General features: G+C 41.5%; 1 protein-coding gene across 3 annotated transcripts in view; it reads right to left on the reverse strand.

Moving 5' to 3' along the window:
• Positions 1–6941: 6941 nt before the first annotated feature.
• DCLK1 (doublecortin like kinase 1) overlaps positions 6942–23034 on the reverse strand; it is a 336772-nt gene continuing 320679 nt past the window's right edge. For 2 of the 3 annotated variants that reach the window (XM_042953250.1, XM_042953046.1), the window contains 2 exons: positions 20787–20860; positions 7392–7543 (listed from right to left, as the gene is read on the reverse strand). In XM_042953250.1, coding sequence (XP_042809184.1) covers positions 7486–7543; positions 20787–20860 — 132 coding nt within the window. In that variant the 3' untranslated portion in view covers positions 7392–7485. Of the gene's footprint in view, positions 7544–20786; positions 20861–23034 lie in introns of all 3 variants that reach the window. The other variant, XM_042953181.1, reaches the window with a different exon arrangement.

The following is a 23034-nucleotide window of genomic DNA, read 5'->3' on the forward strand; positions in this document are numbered from 1 at the left end:
TGAGAGGGCCAGTCGCGGGCCGGTAGGGATGCTGTGCCCCTGACACACTGGTGTTCCACCATCTGTGAGTGATAAATCAGTCTCCCCCATCCATGGACATCCAAAGTAGAAGGTTTCTCCTAGATCTGAGAGTCTTATGAACAGGAATTCTGACTTGCTCGTCTTAGCCCCCACAAACGCGTCACTCACAGTAGGTACTTGACAATTCTTGTTGAATAAATGGACACAGTTTTGTATCAGTCTACGACAGGGTTTAAAATTGCATGGTAATTACAGATGGTGAGAGGACTCTGGGAGGTCTTCTACTTCAGAGGTCAGGAGCAAAGCCAAGAGTACCACAGGGCGTGTGCACCGTAGAACAGGCAGATGGTAAACATACATCTTCAAGTGAGAAAATCCAAGCTGCCATAAACACAAGGTTTCACTGGATGTGGGTGTGTCTGTCTATGTTGTCTGAACAGGAGCCCCAGAATAAATGCCAAACCTTCCAGCTAGAGGCATATTTTCTCACCTTTAAAGTCTTCTGATCCGTAGTAAAAATCAAAATGGACAACAGAGATTCCATTTTCTTTCCTAAGCCCCAACCAAGTGCTGTGTCGTTGGCACTTACTCAAGAAACATTTGAATGAATGATTTGGATGTGCAGGCAAGCTGGCAGGGACATCTGTCACAGTGCTGATGGCCAGCGTGGATTTGGCTGGTCCAGCTGGCTGGGCGGGGTTCCTCATCTTCCCTCAGTACTCCTCCTGGAGCTGGGGGAATGAGCCACCTTCTAAGATACAGCAAAGCCTTTCTTCCGTTGAAGGAGGTGTTACAAGAACTGTCCCAGGATGCTTCTTTCCCCGTTTCTTGTTACTCATTTACCTCCATTTGCATAACTTCCTTATCTGTACAGAAGCCCCGCCTTCCCAACTACCAATCCTTCCGGAGGAGTCGTGGGAGACCTTTCTTTCCCAATTTCCTCCTGTGGCAGTTTTATCATCTTCAACGCCAGAGTGGCTGGTGTTTGAGGTTTCTGCATCAGGGCCCATTTTTCTGATAGCAGGTTTTTTTGAGGGGGTTCCAGCCTCATAAAACAAGATAATGGTCCTTAGGAAGCAATCACTTTAGCTATTGGTTTACAGCAGTTGCACAAAAAGCCCAGAAAGGACCCAGTGATTTCACTGCAGAGGAGCAAAAGGGAAAACAGTAGCCACCTTAGCAGCCTGTAGATGGCAGGGAAGGTGACTGTTAATTTTACAAGGGCTTGGAGATCATTCTGGCGCCTTCACAGGACACCAGGGAACCTGCAGTCACTTTTGCTGGCCGACTTCTCAAGCTCCTAGCATTGAAAAACTAACACGGGAAAGAACTTTATTCCATTGTACAGTTTTGCAATTTTCACTAAGGTCAATATTGCACATGGAATGCCTAATGGGAAACTGCTATAAAAATGGCAGCTAATTACAGGTTAGCGGATAAAACAACACTCTTCTCTGTAGAGCTTGTGCACGTAGGTTGAAGGATAAAATCGGGCTGAATGGTATTTGATTTCTTTGTGTTTATCCAAGTCACTGGCCCAGGCAGGAAGGTAATATATGAAAAGGGACATTTTTGAAATAGTTGTTTTTGAATTATGCCCATGAAATATACACTCTGCTGTGGGGGACATGTGGGAAAGCTACACTCTGACCGCATGACTAATTTTTAAAGCCTTGCATAGAGAGAATTCCCCCCAAGAACACAGCTGGGTTATTCCTTCGTGGACTGAATGTGTCAATTATGAATTGAACTAAAATGAAATTTTACTCCATTATGACAAAGGGAACTGAGGAGTGGACGCTGCAGCTAGGGCATTACATAGTAGTTCATACACCAAGTACTATTATTTTATTAACTTTAAGAACATGTTTTACATAAAAACAGGCAACATCAAAAAAGCTCAGTTGATAAATAAACATAATATATCACAGATGATTTCATTCCACATTAACCTACATTTATTAGCTTAAACTGAGAGATTAGGGAAAAAATTTGATCTCATTCCAGCTTTAATCACAGATACAAATCGTTTGAAAGTTATTTCATTAAGATTCTGAAAATCAAAGATTAACCTATGCCATCTGATCCATGCAGCAATTGATAAATTCAGTATTTTCAAAGGAAACATTGAATTTTTTTCTTGCACCAAATTGAAACCTTCCAGAAACTTGTTTAAACACATCAAGTACCTAGCCCACCTTTTTAGTATGCATGAGCAAAATACTATTTAATTTCACACTCAACTAATCCTTTAATAATTTTCTTTCAGCCAGAATGAAAAAGGCTATTATTAATTTCCTAATAAAATTAAAAAAAATAGTTATCAAGGATATGACTCTAACCTTGGACCAGTTTCAATTTCTTTTTATTTTTTTCTGAGCAGACATCAAAGATTAATGTCAATGGCAAGTGAGAAATTGTCCCTAGAGAACTATTCAAGGTCTTTTTCTTACCACATTCGATTGGACTGGAATGAATTGACATTATAGTATCTTTATCATCACTTTTAAAATCCTACTTTCTCTTAATACCGACAGTGAAGGCTTTTAGAACTATTATTTACTTTAAATTAATAAAGTATATCACAGACAAAAATATACAATTTTACATTAAAGCAACATTAAGGGTCTCCATTCAGCTGACCAAAAGAGAATGTTGAGGAAATTTACAGGTATGGTTTAATTATAGAGATCGCTTTTCCTTTAGGGAAAAAGAAGGAAACTAGGTTTCTCCTTGTCTCCAAGGGCAAGATATTGCAAACCTCATGATCAAAACACCTGCCAGTTAGAAGCTCGATCACTGAAAAATGATCACCGCAGCTCCAGCGTTGAAGTCTATCAACAACAAAACCAAAGGGAGAGAACCCCCCCCCCCAATCTAACCCGAGGTATTCTAAGCCTCTACACTGAATTTCCTGTTTCCCACCAGTTTACGACCCTTAATGTTACTGGATGGATGGTTGCATATTTGAGATGATTAAAAAATAAAAGACTGGCTTAAAAGCACCTCCTCCTCAAGTATGTAATTACATACAAATTAAAGATTCCTTCTGACAGTCCTAGGAACCCCATTTGTTACTGTGTTATGTATAAGCACCATTGAGCCAATTTTAAAGCACATTTGCAGTAATCAAATGTTTAGTGTCTTCAAGTTTTGTTGATTTATTTGCCTTTAAACAACAAAAAAAGTGTAAAGTGTGTTAATTTATGTTCTTACCGTATCTGAACTGACAAAATGTTAATTTTGGAAGTGCTTTTAATCACCGTTTTCCCCCAACAGACAAGAATGGCTTCGTGATGATTAAATAAAGAAATCCATATCTCCAACAGAAGCATATATCTGACCCTCTATTACTCCATGCAAAGTAAGGGTCGGTCTGAGAGTATTTTCCCTAAACTCCTAATGGAAATGGCAGACAACACGCAGGAAAGGCTAACCTTTGAACAGACCAACTTCAAGTTTTTTAAAGGTCTTTGGACCAAAAAAAAAAAAAAAAAAATCATGTAGCAGTTTAAAAAATTAATTTACAAATTATAGAAAAGATGTTATCTACAGTATATGCCAGGTGACTCATTAATTTTTGTTTAAACCCACATCCAAATGAATCATTACATTAAAACTACTATCTTGGATCTTGGTGCTTTCCAAAATTCTGAACTTACAGTGAAGAAGAGGACACAACCCAATTTTTTGTTGTCATTGCCCCTTTCTGGGGGAGAATTAGGCAGAAAAGAGAAGGAAGCGAAACCTTCACTCTTTGGTGCAGGCCCTATACAGCAAACTTCAGCCTGGGGCACCTTTTTATGGTCAAATTAAAAACCTTTGAAAACAGAAGTTTATCATGGAGACGCTGACAGATCCTTACCCTGAGAAGGGCTAGCAGCAACACAGTAATATTAGGAAAGCTGTTCCTCAAGCACAATGGCACTTCAGCGTGGGGTACAGAGTTGTCTAATGGGTGCCATTGGTCAGCAAACGACCGTGATTTAATGTGCCTGAGCCTCGGTCACACAGTAGCTCCGTGACCCTCTACGCTAAACCAATTTTTCTTTTCTTTTCTTTTCTTTTTTTTTCCAACTGAAATATGCCTCAAAGGGTAAAGGATTGCAATTTTAGCCTTCATTCGTGGATATATTGCCTTCTTTCAACAATATCTGACAGGCCTGTTAACCACCACCCATGGGGGTGCTGGACATTGCGAGGTCTCACTGAATACAAAACACCAAGTGTTTTCAGCAGTTTATTTGTATTTTTTTTTCTCTGCTTATTTGAATATGCACCACGTGTAAGTTAGGTGAGGGCTACGGTAAAAACATTTTCAATGACTGAAATCTTACTTTTCCTGCTAATGATTGGAGCAAATCACGTATTCATTGATTATGATGAAGAAAATGATTTCTGCTACATTGTTGAGAAAAAATGTGTTCATCAATATGAACAGTTCTCATCTAACAGAGATGATTTACATGATGCAAGCCATGAAGAAGTTCTTTAATTAGTCTACTACCAAACTGAAAAGGTGAATCTAAAAATTCCCTTGAAGATACCATATGGTTGGTCATGTATCAATAAAGGAAAGACAGTCCCCATCACCAGGCCACCACCATAAGAGCTATATTAAATACTTAGGAAAAAAATATGGAAACACTGTGGCAATGATTAAATTGATAATTACAGAGATACACTGCCATAATGGTACATATATATTCTATGATAAAGTAAAATAAAAAATAAGATCAATTTGGTTATAGAAATTCCTTAAAGAACACCACCACTTAATTATTTCAAACTTGAACTATCCCAAGAATGTTGTGAAAAAAATTAGAAAGCACTGGCTAAAAGCAAAGCAGTCTGGATACACCAATGTAATCAGCATGCCTTGTGCTTGTCTGTTAACCCTCTGAGTACATCTCTGACATTCAGAATCTCAATAGCTTAATGCTGAAGATTGCATTCCATCTGATTACTCAATATTTCTACTTGACAGGTCACATTCCACTGTTTATTCAGCATAAATCACTCAAATTCTACAGCGATGCGCTGGGATCCCCATGTTCAATGGGCCCTGCATTCCTCCAAGCTGCCGCTCTGCAGTGTGCCGGGAAACACTCCGCAGCTTTGCAGGGTCCACGGTCCCCCTAGACTTGGATGGAAACAGGCCTGAGCCTTGCACTGTATGCTCTGTACATGGAGGTTGTAGCAATATACGTAACTCCCATGGGAAAAACAGTAATTCAGAGAAAGAAACGAAAGTGACGGTCTATCGCAGGTAGGTCTCTGCCCATAGGATTCTTCATATTCACACATTTAAAGTTGAGGCCAACCTATACAGCTCCTCTTTAGGCTCAGGATAGTGCTTTGCTTTATAGGTCTAGAGAAAGCAGTAATTTCTGACCGGTTCAAGGTATTTTACTAATATGGTATCTACCTACACACCAACACCCTTCCTGGTATTCGGTCCTCCCCTCCCCCATCCCAAACCTAACCAATTTGTGCTACTTTGCGACGAGTACGCTACCATTCCAGAACACTCTCAAACGGGGGTGGGGATTCTCAATAAATAATCTAGTGTTTACATGTCAGGACAACGCAGACCAAAGAGATAAACCAAAATGTGGAAGAGCAAAAAATTGGGGACGCTCCGTTGCGAAAGTTATGACATGTTGTGGTTTTAAAATATATGTTAATACAGACCATACTTTATGAGTTGAAGAGTGAAAAGCAGCAATTGAAGACCAATGTCTATTTGAAAATAAAGAACTGACTCTACAAGTTTCAAGACTTTCAGATACTGAAGTATATTCAAAACAGAGACAATAAGTTGCCAATTTCATGAGCCATCACTCACTGGTTGTCTCCTGGATCACATTGCTGAGCAAACCTTAGCAGGACATTTGAGCTGGATCCCTGTCTCCAAGACACCGTGGCTAGCCTCTTCTCTAAGCACTGCAGTGACACACTGGAAGCCGCAGGTCCCCATTCTGAAATGGGACACATTCCAGAAGAAACTCATGGGGGATACAGGGCTGGGTTTTGAGAAAGGTTTGGTAACGGGAGTGAAAACGCAGGTCTCAGACAGGACTTGGCCCAAAGGGAGAAAAACATGTCTCTGTGGACAGCTAAAGACAGTGGTATTAAAATGTCATCTTGGGCAACAGCAGTTTTATTCTCAGGGGTACCTTGTAGGTCCTCATCCTGTTCTTCCTGGGAGGCTGTACATAGGTAACCTAAAGGTGCACATGGAATTCTCCTACCAATGGGTTGATTTCTTAAAGCCCATTTTTAGAACATTCTGGATTGTGCTTTCTCCTTGGCCACCTTGCAAAGCACCTACCTCTAGTATCCCTGTGTCCCCGGACTCCTGTGTATGGATTTCATACTCTACACGGATTTCACAATGAAGACTGCAGTGTGTGAAAAGCAGGTAAGAAAAAGAACAGGATCTTGTTTCCTCTTTCTGTCTGAAACCCCAGCCCTATAGAGCACCTGGCAATTTATTGCTCTTTCCCACCAGTTGTTTTTATTCCTATAGATGTCTCATCCTGAGCGGGCAGACCCTCATTCACCAAGCACAAGACGAGATATGGTGACTTCCGAGGGTCTGTGCTGGAACTAGCAGCAGCTGATGTGGAAGCAGCATTTCTGGGGCATCATCAGGCCATCTTCACATGGAGAGAATTTGGGGGAAGGGGGCGCCATCTAGTTCCTGGGGTCAGGCTGTTTTGTCTCAGACCCAACTGCCTCCGCTTGGGATGCAGGGCTCACGGCAGCTGACAGTCATGCCTCGAATGAAAAAAGTCCCTTTCATCATGGGATTGTGAAAGAGAGGTCTTCTGTCTAAGTTATAAGCCTGCTATATTCTAAACCCACAAAAAACGACAAGCAAGATATCGTTCGAGATGTCCTTCTCGTCTGGACATCTCAGCATCTAATAACATCCCTTGATCTGCAGCAAAATCAAGAAACACGTGTGTACACATCCAGAGGCCTGAAAATTTCCCCAGGGGTTCTCCGTCAAATCCTATGCACTCAGAGGGTTAACATGTGCTATATTACATACTGCAGATCCTAGTTTGACTGATGAACACATTCATTGCTTCTATGTTTAAAAAAGTTGCAGATTAGCCTTAACCCTTTGAGGACCCTGTTAGCAGCAAGGTGCCATCTTCGCAAACGACGTGTGGTCATCTCATTGAGCCAAGAGAAATCGCTACAACGATACCAGAAAACACGCTTTCTGTTCTGCCATTCAAGCATTGAGTGCTAGATAGATCAGATGAAACCGTTTTACATAAATTTGGAAAAAAATCTCAGAGTCTCAAAGGGTTAAGCTAGGACTTCGAGTCAAAGGGTCTTCTTAAAAGGGCGAGTTTGGGGAGCGAACAGTCTCGGATGAGCTTGGGGAGTAGTCTTCCGATTCCGAGTTGAGTTCGGGTGGAGCTGGCTGGGCCTTGTACCGGCTCTTCACATCCTGGTTGCGTCTTCGTCGGAAAACCTGCCTCTCCTTATCAAGAGCGGTGGTCTAGCAGGGGCATAAAATGAGAAAGAGGACAATTAGGCTGAAGGAAGTGGCTAAAGAAACACTTTCTGGAACTTGGTGAGGTCAGAAAAAGATGCTGGCCAGCTTAACTGTTGCACTGTGGCTCGCTTTGGCTGCCAAGAGCCACCACAGCCGGGGAGCTCTCTGCTCCCCGCAAATGCAGCTCCTTAGAGCGCCTGGTCATGACATGGGGAGGCACAGGCAGGATGGATGATGTCGTGGGTTCAACCTCTTCCCAGCCCTACCCAGCCTTCCCCTAGCTCCACATCTATTCCCCTTGGTGGCTCCCAGGCGGGCTAGAGCGCCCCTGGTAAATGGGAGCCCCAGGCCCGTGTGTCTGACAAGTGAGCACGCCAGGCATGCCTCATTCATCAACATTCAGCTCAGGGCGGCTGTATAATAAAGATGAAAGGTGATGAAGTTGTCAGACATGGAAACAGAGCCACGAGCTCATCCTGTTATTTTAGCACCTCCTCATTCTAAATTATCTTATTATCTGTTGATGAGGGAGTGTGGCTGAATCTCTGGGAAGGACTGGTTTGATTTTAATGAAACCGATGCCTGAAATGGAGAACTGCTTTGAGTGCAATTAAGCCAAACGGAAACCCTCCCATGGATTTAACTTTACAAAGTTCATTTTCATTGCAGTATGTGGTAATTTATGAAACAGAGATTCGATTTTGTAGGTATTCCAATTCCGGGTCTCTATGCCTCGTTTTCCTGATGAAACCTCAGATGATCTCCAGGACGTGCTACCCAGCCGCAGCTCTGGAAGTTATTATGACATCAGAATTGGGAACGCATGACTTCATTACAGATTTAAAGGGTGTGGGGAGGAACGGGGTCATTACAGAGAAACCTTACACAGAGAGCAGAAGAGTAGGTACAAAGCCTGAAGAAAAATATAGACGACATATAAAAGTTGAAGGCGTCCTGGTTTGAAAGTCTCTCTTTAAAAGGATGTAGCCTGGAGGTTATTCTGCTTTTAAGAGATTACTTTTCCTCTGTAGGGATATGTACCACCATTTTTTCCTCTTGAAAATTTACTGTTAGCTTCTTCAAAGAACAGAGATAAATTTATAGCCAGCCTGGTTCTGAGAACAAAGTGAAAACTAAGCCCCTCATACAATTGCGGTGCAGCATTAGAGCAATCTTAGATCTAAAATAGGGCAATCAAAGTTCCAAAATGAAGTAATAAAGAGCAAAAGAGTGCCAGTGTGTAGGAACCAGTACAGTAAATGGCTTTGTTAGGCTGAACTGCTCTGCTTTAAAAACTACCCACATACTGAAGAGCAGTGTTACAAATCAATGAGGAAGATAAACCTGAATAATTCACTTCTCCTTTCACTAGATCGTTAACACAATGATTCAATAACTGGTTTGTTGAAACATCCACCTTTGATTCCTTTACTTGCAGAGTTTTTAAGGATATATATATACATATATATATATATATATATATATATATATATATATGTATATAGTTTTTGGTCTTCTACCCACCGACTTTATGATATTTTCAGCATCATAAACCCAAATTCCTAACTTTATTTAAAACATGGTAAAGTTACGACACATGGTATTTTGCTTTCAAAGCAAACTGAAAATGTTCTGTTTGTGTAGATTTGAATGTTTGTAAAAAAAATAGACGTCTATTTAGTCTGACTTACATAAAAACCATTCTGTAGTTAATCCAAGAGGAATATAAACTCTCCTCTTGGTCATAAAAAATATTTCTATTCCTACCTTCTTGAGAAAGAAAAAGTCATTGGCATTGGACTACATACTGACTGGTGGACTGAGACTTTCTGGTGTGGAGACGAAAAGCACATTGGGATTGTAGTCAGGAATTTTGAGTCCTGCTCTGTCCATCACTGGCTGTGCAAACGATTTACTCAGTTCTTAGTTAAGTAAGGAACAGTAATAATCCCTTCCCGCTCGCCCAGAATTGCCCTAGGTAAGATGTGCAAATGCTTTTTAAATGGCTGAGATGCTCTGAAATGAAGGCTTCCCCCCCCCCCCCCCCCCCGACCCCTCTTACAATTTTAAAATTAAGTAACTGCAGGTCAGAGAAAAACATTCAAAACCAAGCTCCCATCAGAACTCATCCCAGGGCACTCTCCCTTCCTTCTTCCTTTCATCAGCACCTTCTCCATATGTATTTCATCTCCTCATAATCTACTCAATTACTCCAAATCATGCTCTCGGCTGCAGTCACTGAAATGGGCCATTTCTCCATAAATCCTGCAAGTCAGTTTATGCAGAGGCTGGTGGCACTCAATGTTGAGCCTGTGCTTGGATGACCCCATTCCCTTTACTCTCACTTGCGTTTCTCCAGATCCTTTCAAGGGCAGCCATATTCTCTCCCTTACTCGTCGTTCTGCCTGGAGAACCCTTGCCCTGGCCCCTTTAAAACCAGTCAGGTCTCACCACTCCTGCCACTTTCTCTAGTTAGCAGCCTTCTAAATGTTTGCCCTGGTAGATGAACCCTGGTGCTCAAACGCTCCCATGCTTTTAGTTGCACCACTAACCAGGAACTTCAGTTCTTTCTAGAAATCTATCATGTCATGGTCACATGTCACGGAATAAAGGTGGGATGGTTGTTTCTGTTGGATTCATAGACTCTTAGAATGGAAAGAGAATTCATAAAGCGGTCTTTGGCCAATGCTTTGCCTTTATAAGCAGGGAAACTGAAGCCCAGGCATGTGGAGAGACTTGCCTGAATTGCATCACTAACTAGGAACAGCACTCAGTTCTCCTAGTGCAGAAGGAGGAGAAAGAAAACTCTTCCCATTTACTCTGAATCCTGTTGAAACAGAATGAAATGGAGCCACCACGTGCCAGTAGCTCACTCTTTCTTTGTTCCCAACCAGAATGAGCTGGGGAGAAAACACTGACCACAAGCAGCATCAAAGGGCTAAAAACCAGGGCTTTCCCATGCTGATTGGCCTGACAAGCCCTCTGTTTCAGGAACAGCGAGCATGTACAATCCCACTCTGGGCCTGTAAACCCCTAGGGAGGCTTGTATCTGATGACACAAAGGCAGTTTCCTACCCACCCACGTCCTTGTAATATTCTCAAGGCCTACACAACTAATGACTGGCGTTCCCAAACAACTTGCTCTCAAAGACGCTCCAGATGGGGGTGACTGTCTTTAGGCCTTGCTTCCCTGGGTTCCTGCTCACTCTGCTTCCAGCTCCATGACTGTGGTTCATTTTACCAACATCCTCCTTGTCTGTGTTCCATGAAGCCTAAGTTTTGCTATTGCTGTGCGCCCTGCCTCTATCACAATTGCCTCTAACTCACTGTCTTCCCTGCCACACTGTAGACTCTTTGGAAGGCAAGATCAAGTCTTGGGCATCCTCTCTGTGTTCTCCACAGTTCACAGCACACAATAGATACTCTGCAAATATTGCAGCTTTTGAAATATGGGAAAGTACAACAGAGGTCACATTATTTCCCCTGTTAAGCACCCAGCCCCCGTCCATCCTGCACATAGCTGACAGGTCAATTATCCCCAGGTCCGATTTATTTATAATTCCTCATAAAGCCCAACTTCTCGTCCTAACATTCACGATGCGTTTACAGGACACACTTCCAGGGTCTCATTCTTGTAATTACTCAGTTACCTGCAGACTTACTGTTCTCCATTAGTGGACACTTGATTTTCTTGCACAGCTTCCATTTACTCTGTTTACGGTTAACCATACCTCAGTTTCCCTTTCGATGTGCCCTGCTCCTGTACTGTGCGGTTCCAGTGAAGATGACCATAGTCCCATCTTTGAAAGTGGGGCAAGGATGGGCTTGTGACCCAGGAGCAACCATGAGCCTAGTGCACTGCCCAACATCCACAACTGGCTCAGCAGGGCTACCCAAGCCAGTTAATAGGACGCAAGGAGGTTTTCACTGGAATTTCACATAATGAAGCCCAATTGTGGAAGGATGGTGGGCTTGGAGCTGCTTCCTACCTCCTAGCACCATGTGAAGCTCCAGTCTAAAGGCAACATAGGGAGGCAGAGTGGAGGGATGGAAAGAAACCATGCCACGGCTGAGTGCTGAATCCATCCATCACTGAAGCCAGACCCAACCTTGGAACCTTTCAGATTAGATGAAATAATAAGTTTCTGTTTTTGTTTACGCCAGTTTGGTTTGGGTATTAGTCACCTGCAATCAAAGAAGTCCTAACTGATGTGTCTCTGAGTAGCTTCAATCATTCTTGCCCTACATCTTGGCTCAAGTGCTCACCTGTCTGACATTACTTCTCCTCCTTCCTGTCCACTCAAATTTATCCATGTTCCGAGATTTGATCAAACTCAAATCTCGATGGTAGAATCTGAAACTTCTTTGCATTTTCCAGAATGCCTAGCAACTGTGGCACACATATTAGAAACATATTAAATATTTCTCAATTAATATGGGATTAAACTATTTTAGATGATTATGTGCCTTCTGAATAACAACCAAAAAAATGGAACTCTATAATACAAAAGCAACTCTATAATACAAAAGAGTAAGAACTTAAAAGCATCACAAGTTAATATTTAAGGATACGGCATGATCAAATGGTTATGTCACATAAAGTTAATATTCTCTTACACTCATATCATTATCTACTCAACAACCACTTATTGTAAAATTCTTGTCATGGTAAACTGATGGTAAAACATGGTGAACTGTCATCTATCATAGCTTTAGAACTTTAATTGTGGCTATAAAATGAACTTGCCTCTAAAGTATATGTAGTCTGGGGCACCTATGTGGCTCAGTCAGTTAAGTGTCCCACTCTTGATTTCAGCCCAGGTCATGATCCCATGGTTCATGAGATCAGTTCGTGAAATCAAGCCCGGCATCAGGCTCAAAAAAGAGCCTGCTTGGGAATCTCCCTCTCCCTCTCTCTCTCTCTCTGCCCCTCCCCTGCTCACCCGCTCTCTCTCAAAATAAATAAATAAATAAATAAATAAATAAATAAATAAATAAACTTAAAAATATATAGTATGACAGTTCAAATTTTACACTCGAATTCTGTAGACTCCATTTGTAGTACAAAACAGATGAATTCACCAAGATAACAGAACAATGTGCTATTCCATAATTTTAAAAAGTTATTGCTACACAATATATATTCAATCCAACTGACAGTTTATTTCTCCCCCCAAAAAGCATTCAAAACACCACTTTTCCCCTTAAGTGCTGCATCACAAATTTAAATTCTGGTCCCTTTCAATGATTTCTGGCAGGCTGCTTTCCTCTTTATCAATTACCAAAATTCCCAGTATCAAGCAAATAGGGTCTCTCCTTAATGCCTGTCTTTGTAAGGGAAGTTTGTCCTCATGTAGAGCCTGGGCGTTCCATTAAAACTTAAGACTTCCTAACAGATTTATTATTCTATTAGTTATTTTGCTCAGTTTGTAGGTTTGTTAGAACCGACATGAACGGCCTTGCAGTAGAATTCCCAAGTGTCTCCTCAGTAAGTTATCACTTTGTTAAGAACTCATAAGAGAATCTGAAGCCTGCATTATCACATTTTGGTGCTAATTACCACAGGTTAGAGGTGAGCAAGAAATCTCTTGAGATTCTGGAGTTGACCGGTAGTAACCAAATATGAAGCTCTAATCTAGTTACTTAAAATATGTACCAAATAACAACTGCTATCCTGTGTACTGAGTTACAGCTAAATAACAGCGTACTGGGGGATCCTGGCAAACAGTACACATAGATGACCAGATAAAAAGATAAGGAGAAACTAATATAAACCTGTCCTACACAGAAGAAACACTACCTCAGACTGTAAGTTCTTGATTATCACAGCGTCCTTGGGAGCTGCTGGACCAAGTGTGAAAACTAAGGAATGGTAAAACAATGCCAGCGACCTCAACAATTCAGGTGGCTGTACACACAGTAGTTGGAAATCTTGGAGAAATTAACATCCATCAGATTTTGGTGTCTGGTGCAATACCAAGCATGCATGAATAAAAGACAGCGCTTGCCTATTACTGAAGAAATATATTCCAACAATAGACAGAGCTAATGAACTCGGTCACTGGCCTCTTCTGTTACAATGAAACAATAGTATCCCCCTCATAGCACTCAGATATTTTAAATCTTTATTTTTGACGTTACTTTTGGGAATCAGCATAAATATAGAGGCCATATCCATCCAGCATATCTATGAAATGTTGAAGGGAAAATATAGCATGGAGGAGGAAAGTCAGGAATGGATCAAGAATATGAACCAGAACATTAGCTTTGTTTTTGCCAGTCTGCGTCACCCGCATCTCTGTAACGTTTGTCTTGTCGGGTAGCTTTAGCTTAATCCGCTTGGAAGCAGCAATTGGGGTAAGTCAGGAGAGCTAGCTTTTTGTCCTAGCTCGGCTAATTATGTGTCCTTGGACATGTTTCTTAACCACATTGAGGCCCATAGATGGAAGGGGAGATACAGTGCATGATCCCTAGGGAAACTTGCACCTATGAAATACTATGAATATGCTTAATATCACCATCAATCTACTCTAATGGCTTATGTTTTTCTCTTAGCAAACAATAGGCTTTGCAGTCTATGGATCAAAAATAATTCTGTTCTGCAACACGGGCAGGACTTGCAAGAGATGCACCTCATTTAAGTTGTGAGGCAATGTTTTGTGTCATGGCATAATTATTGGATTTAAGTAACAGCATTTTTCAGAGGCAAACGTTGACTGATTTTCCGTTTTTGCTTTTCTTAATTTATTGCTAGCCATCACAAGTAGTCTTCATTTCATTAATAAAAGAACATTATTGTGCATTTTGCCTTTTGGCCCATCCATTATTCATACTACCAAGGAGACTAAACTGAGGATGCAGCTGTTGGGGCATTAATCTCAGGAACCCTTTCCCTTGCTCGCCCTCACTCTGCAGGGACTGAGCTACGATTTGCTCGCCACTTTGGACATGTTTTGCTTGCTAGTAAAATTAAACTGGCAAATTGATTGAGATAGTCACCTTCCTCGTTTCATTCGGCTTTCTGTCATGCTTATTATGATTCTGTTTTGTTCTGCTTTCATATCCGTTTGGGGTCTCGCCAGGCGCCGCTCCAGGTCTGGATATATGACACGGTATTGCCCTATTGAAATGGCAAAAGGTTGCCTCATGGAATGAAACCTAGTAGCCTTCTAAGCTACTTCCTAGGTGTGACTCTTCAGTGTTATTTCCTTCCTGCCCCAGGCAGAACTGCCCGGATGCTTCTCTACCACCTTTCTTAAACACAGGCCCCTCTTGCTGGTCTGTTCTTAGTGGAATCCCAAATTGTCCCTGCTCTCTAGAATGGATTTCTGATGGCCTCTCACTGGAGGGTTAAAATTACAGCCACTTGCTGAGCTCAGGCTTCTAGAGGACAAAATCCATGTGTTCCCTCTGCCCTACAGACCCTGATCTTCTCCTAAGAGAAGCTAAACTGGTCTGCCACCTTGTTTTCCCTTCATCATACTAGTAACCCCAAGCACAACCACAGCCATAATTAACCTGAAGAAAACCTATGGAAATGTAGAACTGACGAAGCAGGTAAGTTATGGGTATTTCTTTTTACTACAAAACAACTCTTCAGCTTTACTGAAAGACTTCCTCTCAGGTTGCTATAAATGGAATGCTATCCTAGAGCATCGCATACGTAATTTAATTGTCCAAACTTTAATATACTCCAAATCCTTCAGAAACATGCTTATCCTCAAAATTAAGGTTCTTCTATATTAATGGTCCCTTTATTATACAGTTCAATCATTTATTCACTGATTTAACAGACATTTATTGAGGGCCTACTATGTGCCAGACATTCCAGTAGGTGGTAGAGATACAGTTTTTAACAACCCCACCAGATGGTACCTTTTAACTTACAAATATTTTCCTCCTAGGATGGGAGTGAAACAACTTTTTATGGAAAGGCCGAAGAGTTAATATTTCAGCCTCTGCAGGCCATACGATTCTTTGACCCAAGTATTCAACTCTACCACTGTATGGCAAACAGAGCCATAGACAATTTATAAGTGAATGTGTGTGGCCTTGTTCCAATAAGACTTTCTTTACAAAAATAGGCAGTGGGCTAGACTTGGCCCAATGGCTGTAGTGTGCCAATCTCTGCCCCGGAGAGTAACATTTAAAACTTCTACTTCGTGAGGATTTTTGGCAACAGAGTACTTTAAGTATCACTTAATGCCACAAATGCTCATGAATAATATAAGTTACCCGACAGTTTATCCCAATCAGAGCATCAAAAATGCTCATGGTTTGGGGCGCCTGGGTGGCTCAGTCGGTTAAGCGTCCAACTTCCGCTCAGGTCACGATCTCGCGGTGTGTGAGTTCGAGCCCCGCGTCGGGCTCTGTGCTGACTGCTCAGAGCCTGGAGCCTGTTTCAGATTCTGTGTCTCCCTCTCTCTCTGACCCTCCCCCGTTCATGCTCTGTCTCTCTCTGTCTCAAAAATAAATAAATGTTAAAAAAAAAAATTAAAAAAAATAAAAATAAATAAAAAATGCTCATGGTTCTACTTTAACAGCGGATGCTTTGATCTGCAGCAAGATTGGTTTTCTCAGGCAGATCTGTCTGCTATGTTGAGTGCAAGATATTCTCCTGGAAATGAGAGGAACCCTGTGAAGCAATGTTTTCTGAGTTCCTCCTTTGGGCAGGGGTCTGTGAAGGCACGTTAGCACAGGCAGCTCATGCAATCCTGGCCACAGGTTTGGGAGGTTGGTAATACTCTTCACATGTTTACAGATGGGGAAATTGAAAATCAGAGAAAAACATGGAACATGCCTAAGGTCACACTGCGGGAAGTGCAGTGGGCTGGATCCCAAACCAGTCCTTCCCAACAGCGAAGTCATCAACTCTCTACACGCTGTGCTGCCAATCTCTAACCAAGTTTGTTACATCTCAATTCTCAGGACTTTTTGGTTTCTCTAAGTGTCAAGTGGCTTGCATGTATTTGAGAATTGTCTGGCTTCAGCAGGTGGACATTTACACTCTTTCTTAATAGAATAACAGTGTGTCAATACTTATGGATTGAGTTCTTCATGACTATTCTTCCTACATACTTACACCAAGTAAAATCTATATCGTATCAGCAAACATCACTGGGGAACATCTGGAGTCAAAGGATGGCAGGAATAAATACGTAGGAGAGTGTAGATTTTTTTTTTTTATCAAAAAGAGAAAAAGAGATTCTGAAGCAAGGTCAAAAATAAATATGATATTTTTGATCAATACTGAACAATCGAGGATGTCAAGAGAAGTTTAAAATCTCACTTCACCTTATACCCAATCAGTAAGTCTTGGGATGCCATGACAACTTCTCATTTTAATACTAAGTATGTTATATTTCTAAAGACAGAGAGATATTGTTGACCTCCTCTCTTAGGGGGCCTCTGAAAATAAAAAAGACAAAATCTCAAACAGTGAGCACCCTGTTGGACTCGGCGAAATAACACGTATGTCTCACGCTTCCTGTGTTTGAGTACCATTGGTGGGCCTACAGTCCTGCCCATCTTTTGAGCGTCTCGGCTTCACTTTTTAACATCCAGGTACAGTTGCAAAACCAAACCTCCTACTTCCCTGATCCTTTTCTCTGTCATCACAGCGTGGGTGGTTTGAAGTTTAAATCTATGCCTTCCCTACATGCTAAACCCTCGGTTACAGAGTCTCAGGACTGGCGTGGAGTAGGGTGGTTAGTCCCTTGCTGGAACGGAGGCGTCTGCTCCTCCTTCTGCCAGTGCTCTGACACTCACTGGGGAGCACTCTCTCCACGGTGGAGGAAGGCCAAGGCAACTCGCAGCGAAACAACCTGCAATGCACGGAACTTGCGGTGGGCATTTGGCTGCTGGCGGAGGCTGGCCTGGGAGCCCTTCAGACACCATGCTGGGGTCTCCTCTCTGGCTTTCATGGGAACTCTTCTTTCAAACCTACACCAAGCGAGATGCATTTAACTGACCCCATTCCTTTTAAGAGCTGAGCATGACAGCGTTTAATAGCCTTGCAAAGACTGCGCTTGGCTGCCACCGCTCTGCCTCATTACTCACTGTTTCAGGATGGTGCTTGAATCCAATATGCACATTTTAGTCACGTCATGCCTGGGAACTCAACCACCCTTTTGTCCTAGCTCACCTCCGCATTTTATCTTATCTAGCATTTTCAGCTTACGTCTTGTTTGGATATTTGTTCTGTGTAATCGGGTTACCACGTTCTGGCTGTTGCCTTGTTCTGCGTGTGGAAGATGCAGGATTCTTCTCCGTGTGTTGTTGGCCATAGCACCTGCCACAGTGACAGCTTCACTTGAGAGAGGCACAGAATGTGTATGACCACATCCCCCTTGGATAAGGACGCATTTTCAGGAGGGGACAATGTAACGAGACGTAAGTGGTTTCCAGCGGCTCACGGTAAGGCCATGAGGGAGTGGAATGGCCTCAACGGCTCATTCCTCGGGGAGTGTCCCCCCTGGACTCAAGGTGACAGGACCAAGGACTCCTGGAAAAATGGGCCAAGGAGGACACTGCTCCCCTGGTTACAGCTTGGAAGCAGCTCCCCATTAAGAGGCAAGAGAATGAAGGAGAGAAAGAGGAAAGCGGACCCCCACCATTTCTCTACCATCACCAAAAAGCCTATTACAAAGGGCATGACAATTCTGGGCACCCCGAAGAGATGCTTTTTCCAGCCCATGCCCTGATGCGAGCTGCTTTACCAAAAAGCAACCCCGACTCCCAAGTGTTATGCTCAGAGAAGTGAAAACAGCCATGAGCACTTGTAAACACAACAATTGGGAGCGGGGATGTTTGCCTCTAATGATTGTTTATGTTGGAAGTTGGCTGCCACCGTGGTTAGACAAATGCTCCTACTTCGTGGAGATAAAAGGCAAGCATTTGCAATCAGTGAGGAGAGTGTGTTCGTTCTGAGGCTAAATGGCATTATAAAACTTCCTAATTAAGCATATATGCCGATGAGTTTTTAGCCTCGTTTCTCCAATTTAACTTTACATACTGGGTGTGCTGTTTACTCCAACATTAACTATAAACATTGTTGTTACTGCCCCCAGCTGGAAAACAGAGCAGTTTATGTGTGGAAGAAAAAAGAGATTATCTCCCATCTGCTCCTGCCCATTATTCAGGGATGTGTCATTTTGTCTGCTGATGGGAACCATCACTAGGATTTTAGTCAAATGGCCTTTTTATACTTGGCTACATTTATTAATTATTGTGTTTACTTGGCATTTTGCTCCCACCCCTAATCTCACAAATCCAGCAACGGAATCTCCCAGAGCTTTCTTTTTGAAATCAGATTAATTTATATGTGCAACGTGTGTTGTACCAGTATGCACAACTGTAATTAGGCATATTTGATGCCTATTTTTAATTGTATATCAACTTTACTCATATATATTTGGTTACTATGCCTGAGGTTAGGAGGCACACAATTAACAAAAAGGGCAGAGCATGGAGTGATTCCATTTATATAAAGTACAAAACCAGGCAAAGCTAATTAACGTGGATAGAGTCCAGGTCAGTGTTTACCCTTGGGGCTACGTGACCCTCCTGGAAGGGCCCTGAGGTGGAAGGGGGGTAATCTCCAGAGGTGCTAGAAATGTTCTGTGCCCGACCTGGGGGCCCTTACAGGGGCGTGTTCAGTTCGTGAGAATTCATGATATGTGCACCCTTCTGAATGCAGATTATCCTTCAGTGAAAAGTAAAAGCCGGAGAGACCGTTTTCTACATTAAAAAGTCAAAAAGAAGAGTCTGCATAAAGGTAAATCCTGATAAATCCCCCCCCAAAAAAGGTTAAAAATAAAACAGAGTTCTTTCTATACATATAAAGTTAATTTACTTAAGTAAATAAAAAGGTTGCGTGTAATTCCTGCACGCATATCAGTCTAGAAGACACAAATAGCCTTCAACGTAAAACTGATTTTAAAACATTCATTTAAGTTTAGGTGTGTTCCTGCTTTAAACAGACTTGGAAACTATCATGACTTTAGTATACTGGATAGTTTGTCAAAGTGTGCCCTTTACTGCTTTCTGAAGCCCTTTGTTTTGAGTGTAGAAGTAAAAATTAGGAATAATTAATTGGGAGTTAAAATTACATATTGTGTGTGTGTATATCTTATATCTATATCTATATCTATCTATGTAGATAGATATACACACACACACATATATTTCTTGTTTTCTAAAATTTAGTAGTCTAATGCATGAAAAAAACATCAGGTAGCTACATTTCTGCAGATAGACTCCATCACTTGATGGAAACAAATACCAAAACCCCTGGAATTTTTCCTAGCAAACACTAAGATGTGGAGCTTTACCTGGAGATCATTTCAGAAACATCGAGATGGAGGAGAAAAGTTCCCTGGGACTTCTCAGAGTAAATTTTCCAAATCATCAAAAACCATCCTGCCTGTGGATAACTTAAAGAGACACAAACAATGCCCCTTGAAGGAAATGCCAGGGCAGTTGACTAGAATAGAAAATGATTGGATAGAATTCTTAGCCCAGTTTAAAACAAAACAAAAAAAATCGATACCTCCCATACACAGTCCCTTTGCTTCTGCAGATAAGCCGGCTAAGTAATCTGACAGTTACAAAATATTGAGAAATAAATTCATGCAATAGCTAGTACATAAAGGGATTTCCAGGGGGAGAGAGGTAACAATAAAACGAAAACAAAACAAAACAAAAAGGTGGAGAATTTGAAAACACAAGCTTACCAACACACACAATGCATTCTATAGCTCATTGTACTTGGAGAAGCTTCTACTACTAACGTGTAAATGCATTGTTTCATCCATCTAATAAGGTCAAGGTTGGGCTTGATGACTTTAAAATGACAGTATATACTTCTATAGAACGTACACTAAGGCACTATTGTTCTTCCATTTGTTAAGGGACAGAAGAGCACCGGTAATCATTGTTTTAATTAGCAACATCAGGAAAAGGCTTTGGCATTAACACTAAATATACTGTCCTTTTAACTGTAAGGAAAATTGATACTGAGCATGTGCAATGGAAAGAAAGCTGGCAAATGTCAGTGTGAATAATGGGTGAAAAAAAGGAATGAGGGGGTGTGGCATCTCAATCAAGATTAAAATGAAACTGATAAAGCAGCATATGGACTGGATAACAAATCAAAAGCATGTTTATCCACTGAAGGAACTGGTTAATGGAGACTGCCAGCACGTTGCCATGGAAACACTGACTGTTGAGCTGCACCATCTCATACCTTATCCAATACATTCCTGGTTGCTGGTAGTAGTCCAAAGACCCTGATCTCTTGATGGTAAACCCGTGGTCCAGCTGAGCAGAGAGAAATGGGGGCAACTCAGTGGATCGACATTGTGCTAAAGAATTAACGACTCCAGACCAAGCTCTTCTTCATTGACTATATATTCATATATAGTTACGATGCCTCTTCTGCAGGGTAACTAGCTAATACCCTAAATCTGCACCTTGAAAATAAAAAGGCAAGAAAAAACACTAATCCCTCATGAATATCTCGGAGGCCAATTTGTTAGAATAGATCTAATTTGTCAGACAAGGTTTTGAGTGCACATTTAATAATGTCCTCTCAATTTCAAAAGATATAAACACCTCTTCATATGCCATAGAATGGAAAATGCTTCACAATTAAATGAAGTACTGAAATCAGTTTTAGCCACCTAGGAGAAAGCAGATCGGACCCCCTCCTCCCCATCTTACCCCACCAGGCTTAAATTTGAGGGCTTCGTAAATATGAAATAAAAGATGACAGGAACCCTCACAAATCACAGCGATTCGGAATTCTTTCTTGAAGAGTTAATCTTCGAAAGCAGAACTACTCTTAAAGGTGAATCTTAATTACATTTCTGAACTAAAAAGATATAATATAAAACAGTAAGTTTTCTCTCTGAAAATACAGAAAATAAAATGAAATGAAAAATAGTTTTCAGTGTATATTAAAAATGCATATGTACAGTCAAGAGCTTAAGATTAACCAAAGGTACAATAAATAGAAGACAGGATAAGGTCTCAAAGTTGTTCATCCTGGAATAAGATGTTAGGCTTTGGCTACCTAGGAATAAAAGGTTCAATCCCCAAACTTGAAAACAATACCCATGCGGTACACCCACTCGCCCATTCTGCCCACGAGAGGAGGCAACACGCACACCTTTCTTTAGAGAGACGCCCGAGAGTGCTGTGCTGACAGTTTCTACTTCTGAATTCACAAAGGCATGGCAAAAACAGGCCGGGGCACCAGACGTTTAAACTAAAAACTGCTTGGAGGACTGGGTGTTCTGATTATAAACTAGGCTATCTGGGTGTTCGTGGAACAACAATGTGAGATTTTAATCTTTAAAAAAGGTGCATTTTGTTTCATTTAAGAAAAAAAAAAAAAAAAGAATCCAAGTACCCTTGCCTCAGGGAGTCATGTGAAGTCCTGCACTTCTGTTTTAGTCCACGGAGTTGGCTACTCGGTAACTAGTCCTCTGTTGCCATCTACAGGCCAAGAGTCCCATAACAGGACACACATTGGAAGGCGTTAGTGCCACGGGCTCTCACTGTAGGACTCGGCTTCCCAGAATCACAATTATTTGCACACTGATTAGTATGGATTTGTTCAATTAGACTGAAATGCTCTATTTGCATGAGCAAAATGCAAAGGAAGAACTTTAAAGCATTAGGAAAATTATCGGTTAAAATAATAAACAGAATTAAATGAGGAAAAATAAATTGGAACTGACATCTTAGTCATCGGTTCTTCATCAAGCTGAGCAAATCTAATAATGCCTCCCTTCCTCCCTCAGCTCCCAAGAAGTCCACCGTTAAAATGTCATCTCTAATTCCATTTTATGTCTATAAATTGCATTTTAATAACCTTTTGTTTCCCTTTCTCTGTTCTGTTTTGTGTGTGTGTGTGTGTGTGTGTGTGTGTGTGTGTGTGTGTGTGCGTTTTAATCCCCCAACTACTGAGAAAGGTAGTAAAGGGACAATGGAGTCTTTCTGAGAAGGCAGAGTGCTGCATTTACAAGGGTAGCAATGGGTTTCCACCTAATCACGTCACCTGACCTCAATGTCAGAACACCCTTTCTCCTTTGAGAAGGGCCGGATGATCGCCATGGGCCTCCAGCTGGTAATTACTCTCATGGCCAACTTGAGGACCTCTTGCAACCTTAATATAAAGTTATCATTTGCCCTTTCTTTGGTCTTAATAATACAGGGGGTGGGAAGCAGAGAAGAAAAAAGAATGACAACAGGAACAAAAAACACTGAGGTTCAGAACCACAAGTGCATGTTAAACTACGCTCGTGTCATAAATTACATCTGAGACTAGATCCTGTTTGTTATGACAGGATGCTCTTTTTCCTTTGTCACTCTGGGAAAGAAAAAGTGTCATGAATTCCTTTATAAGCATTGCTGATCTCCAGTGGGTAGTTAGATTTCTAACTAAGGAAAGAGGAGTGCCAGTTAAAGATTAATGTTTTAATTGTTGA

This window comes from Panthera leo, chromosome A1, assembly GCF_018350215.1.
Source record: "Panthera leo isolate Ple1 chromosome A1, P.leo_Ple1_pat1.1, whole genome shotgun sequence".
In the NCBI taxonomy this organism is placed as follows: Eukaryota; Metazoa; Chordata; class Mammalia; order Carnivora; family Felidae; genus Panthera; species Panthera leo.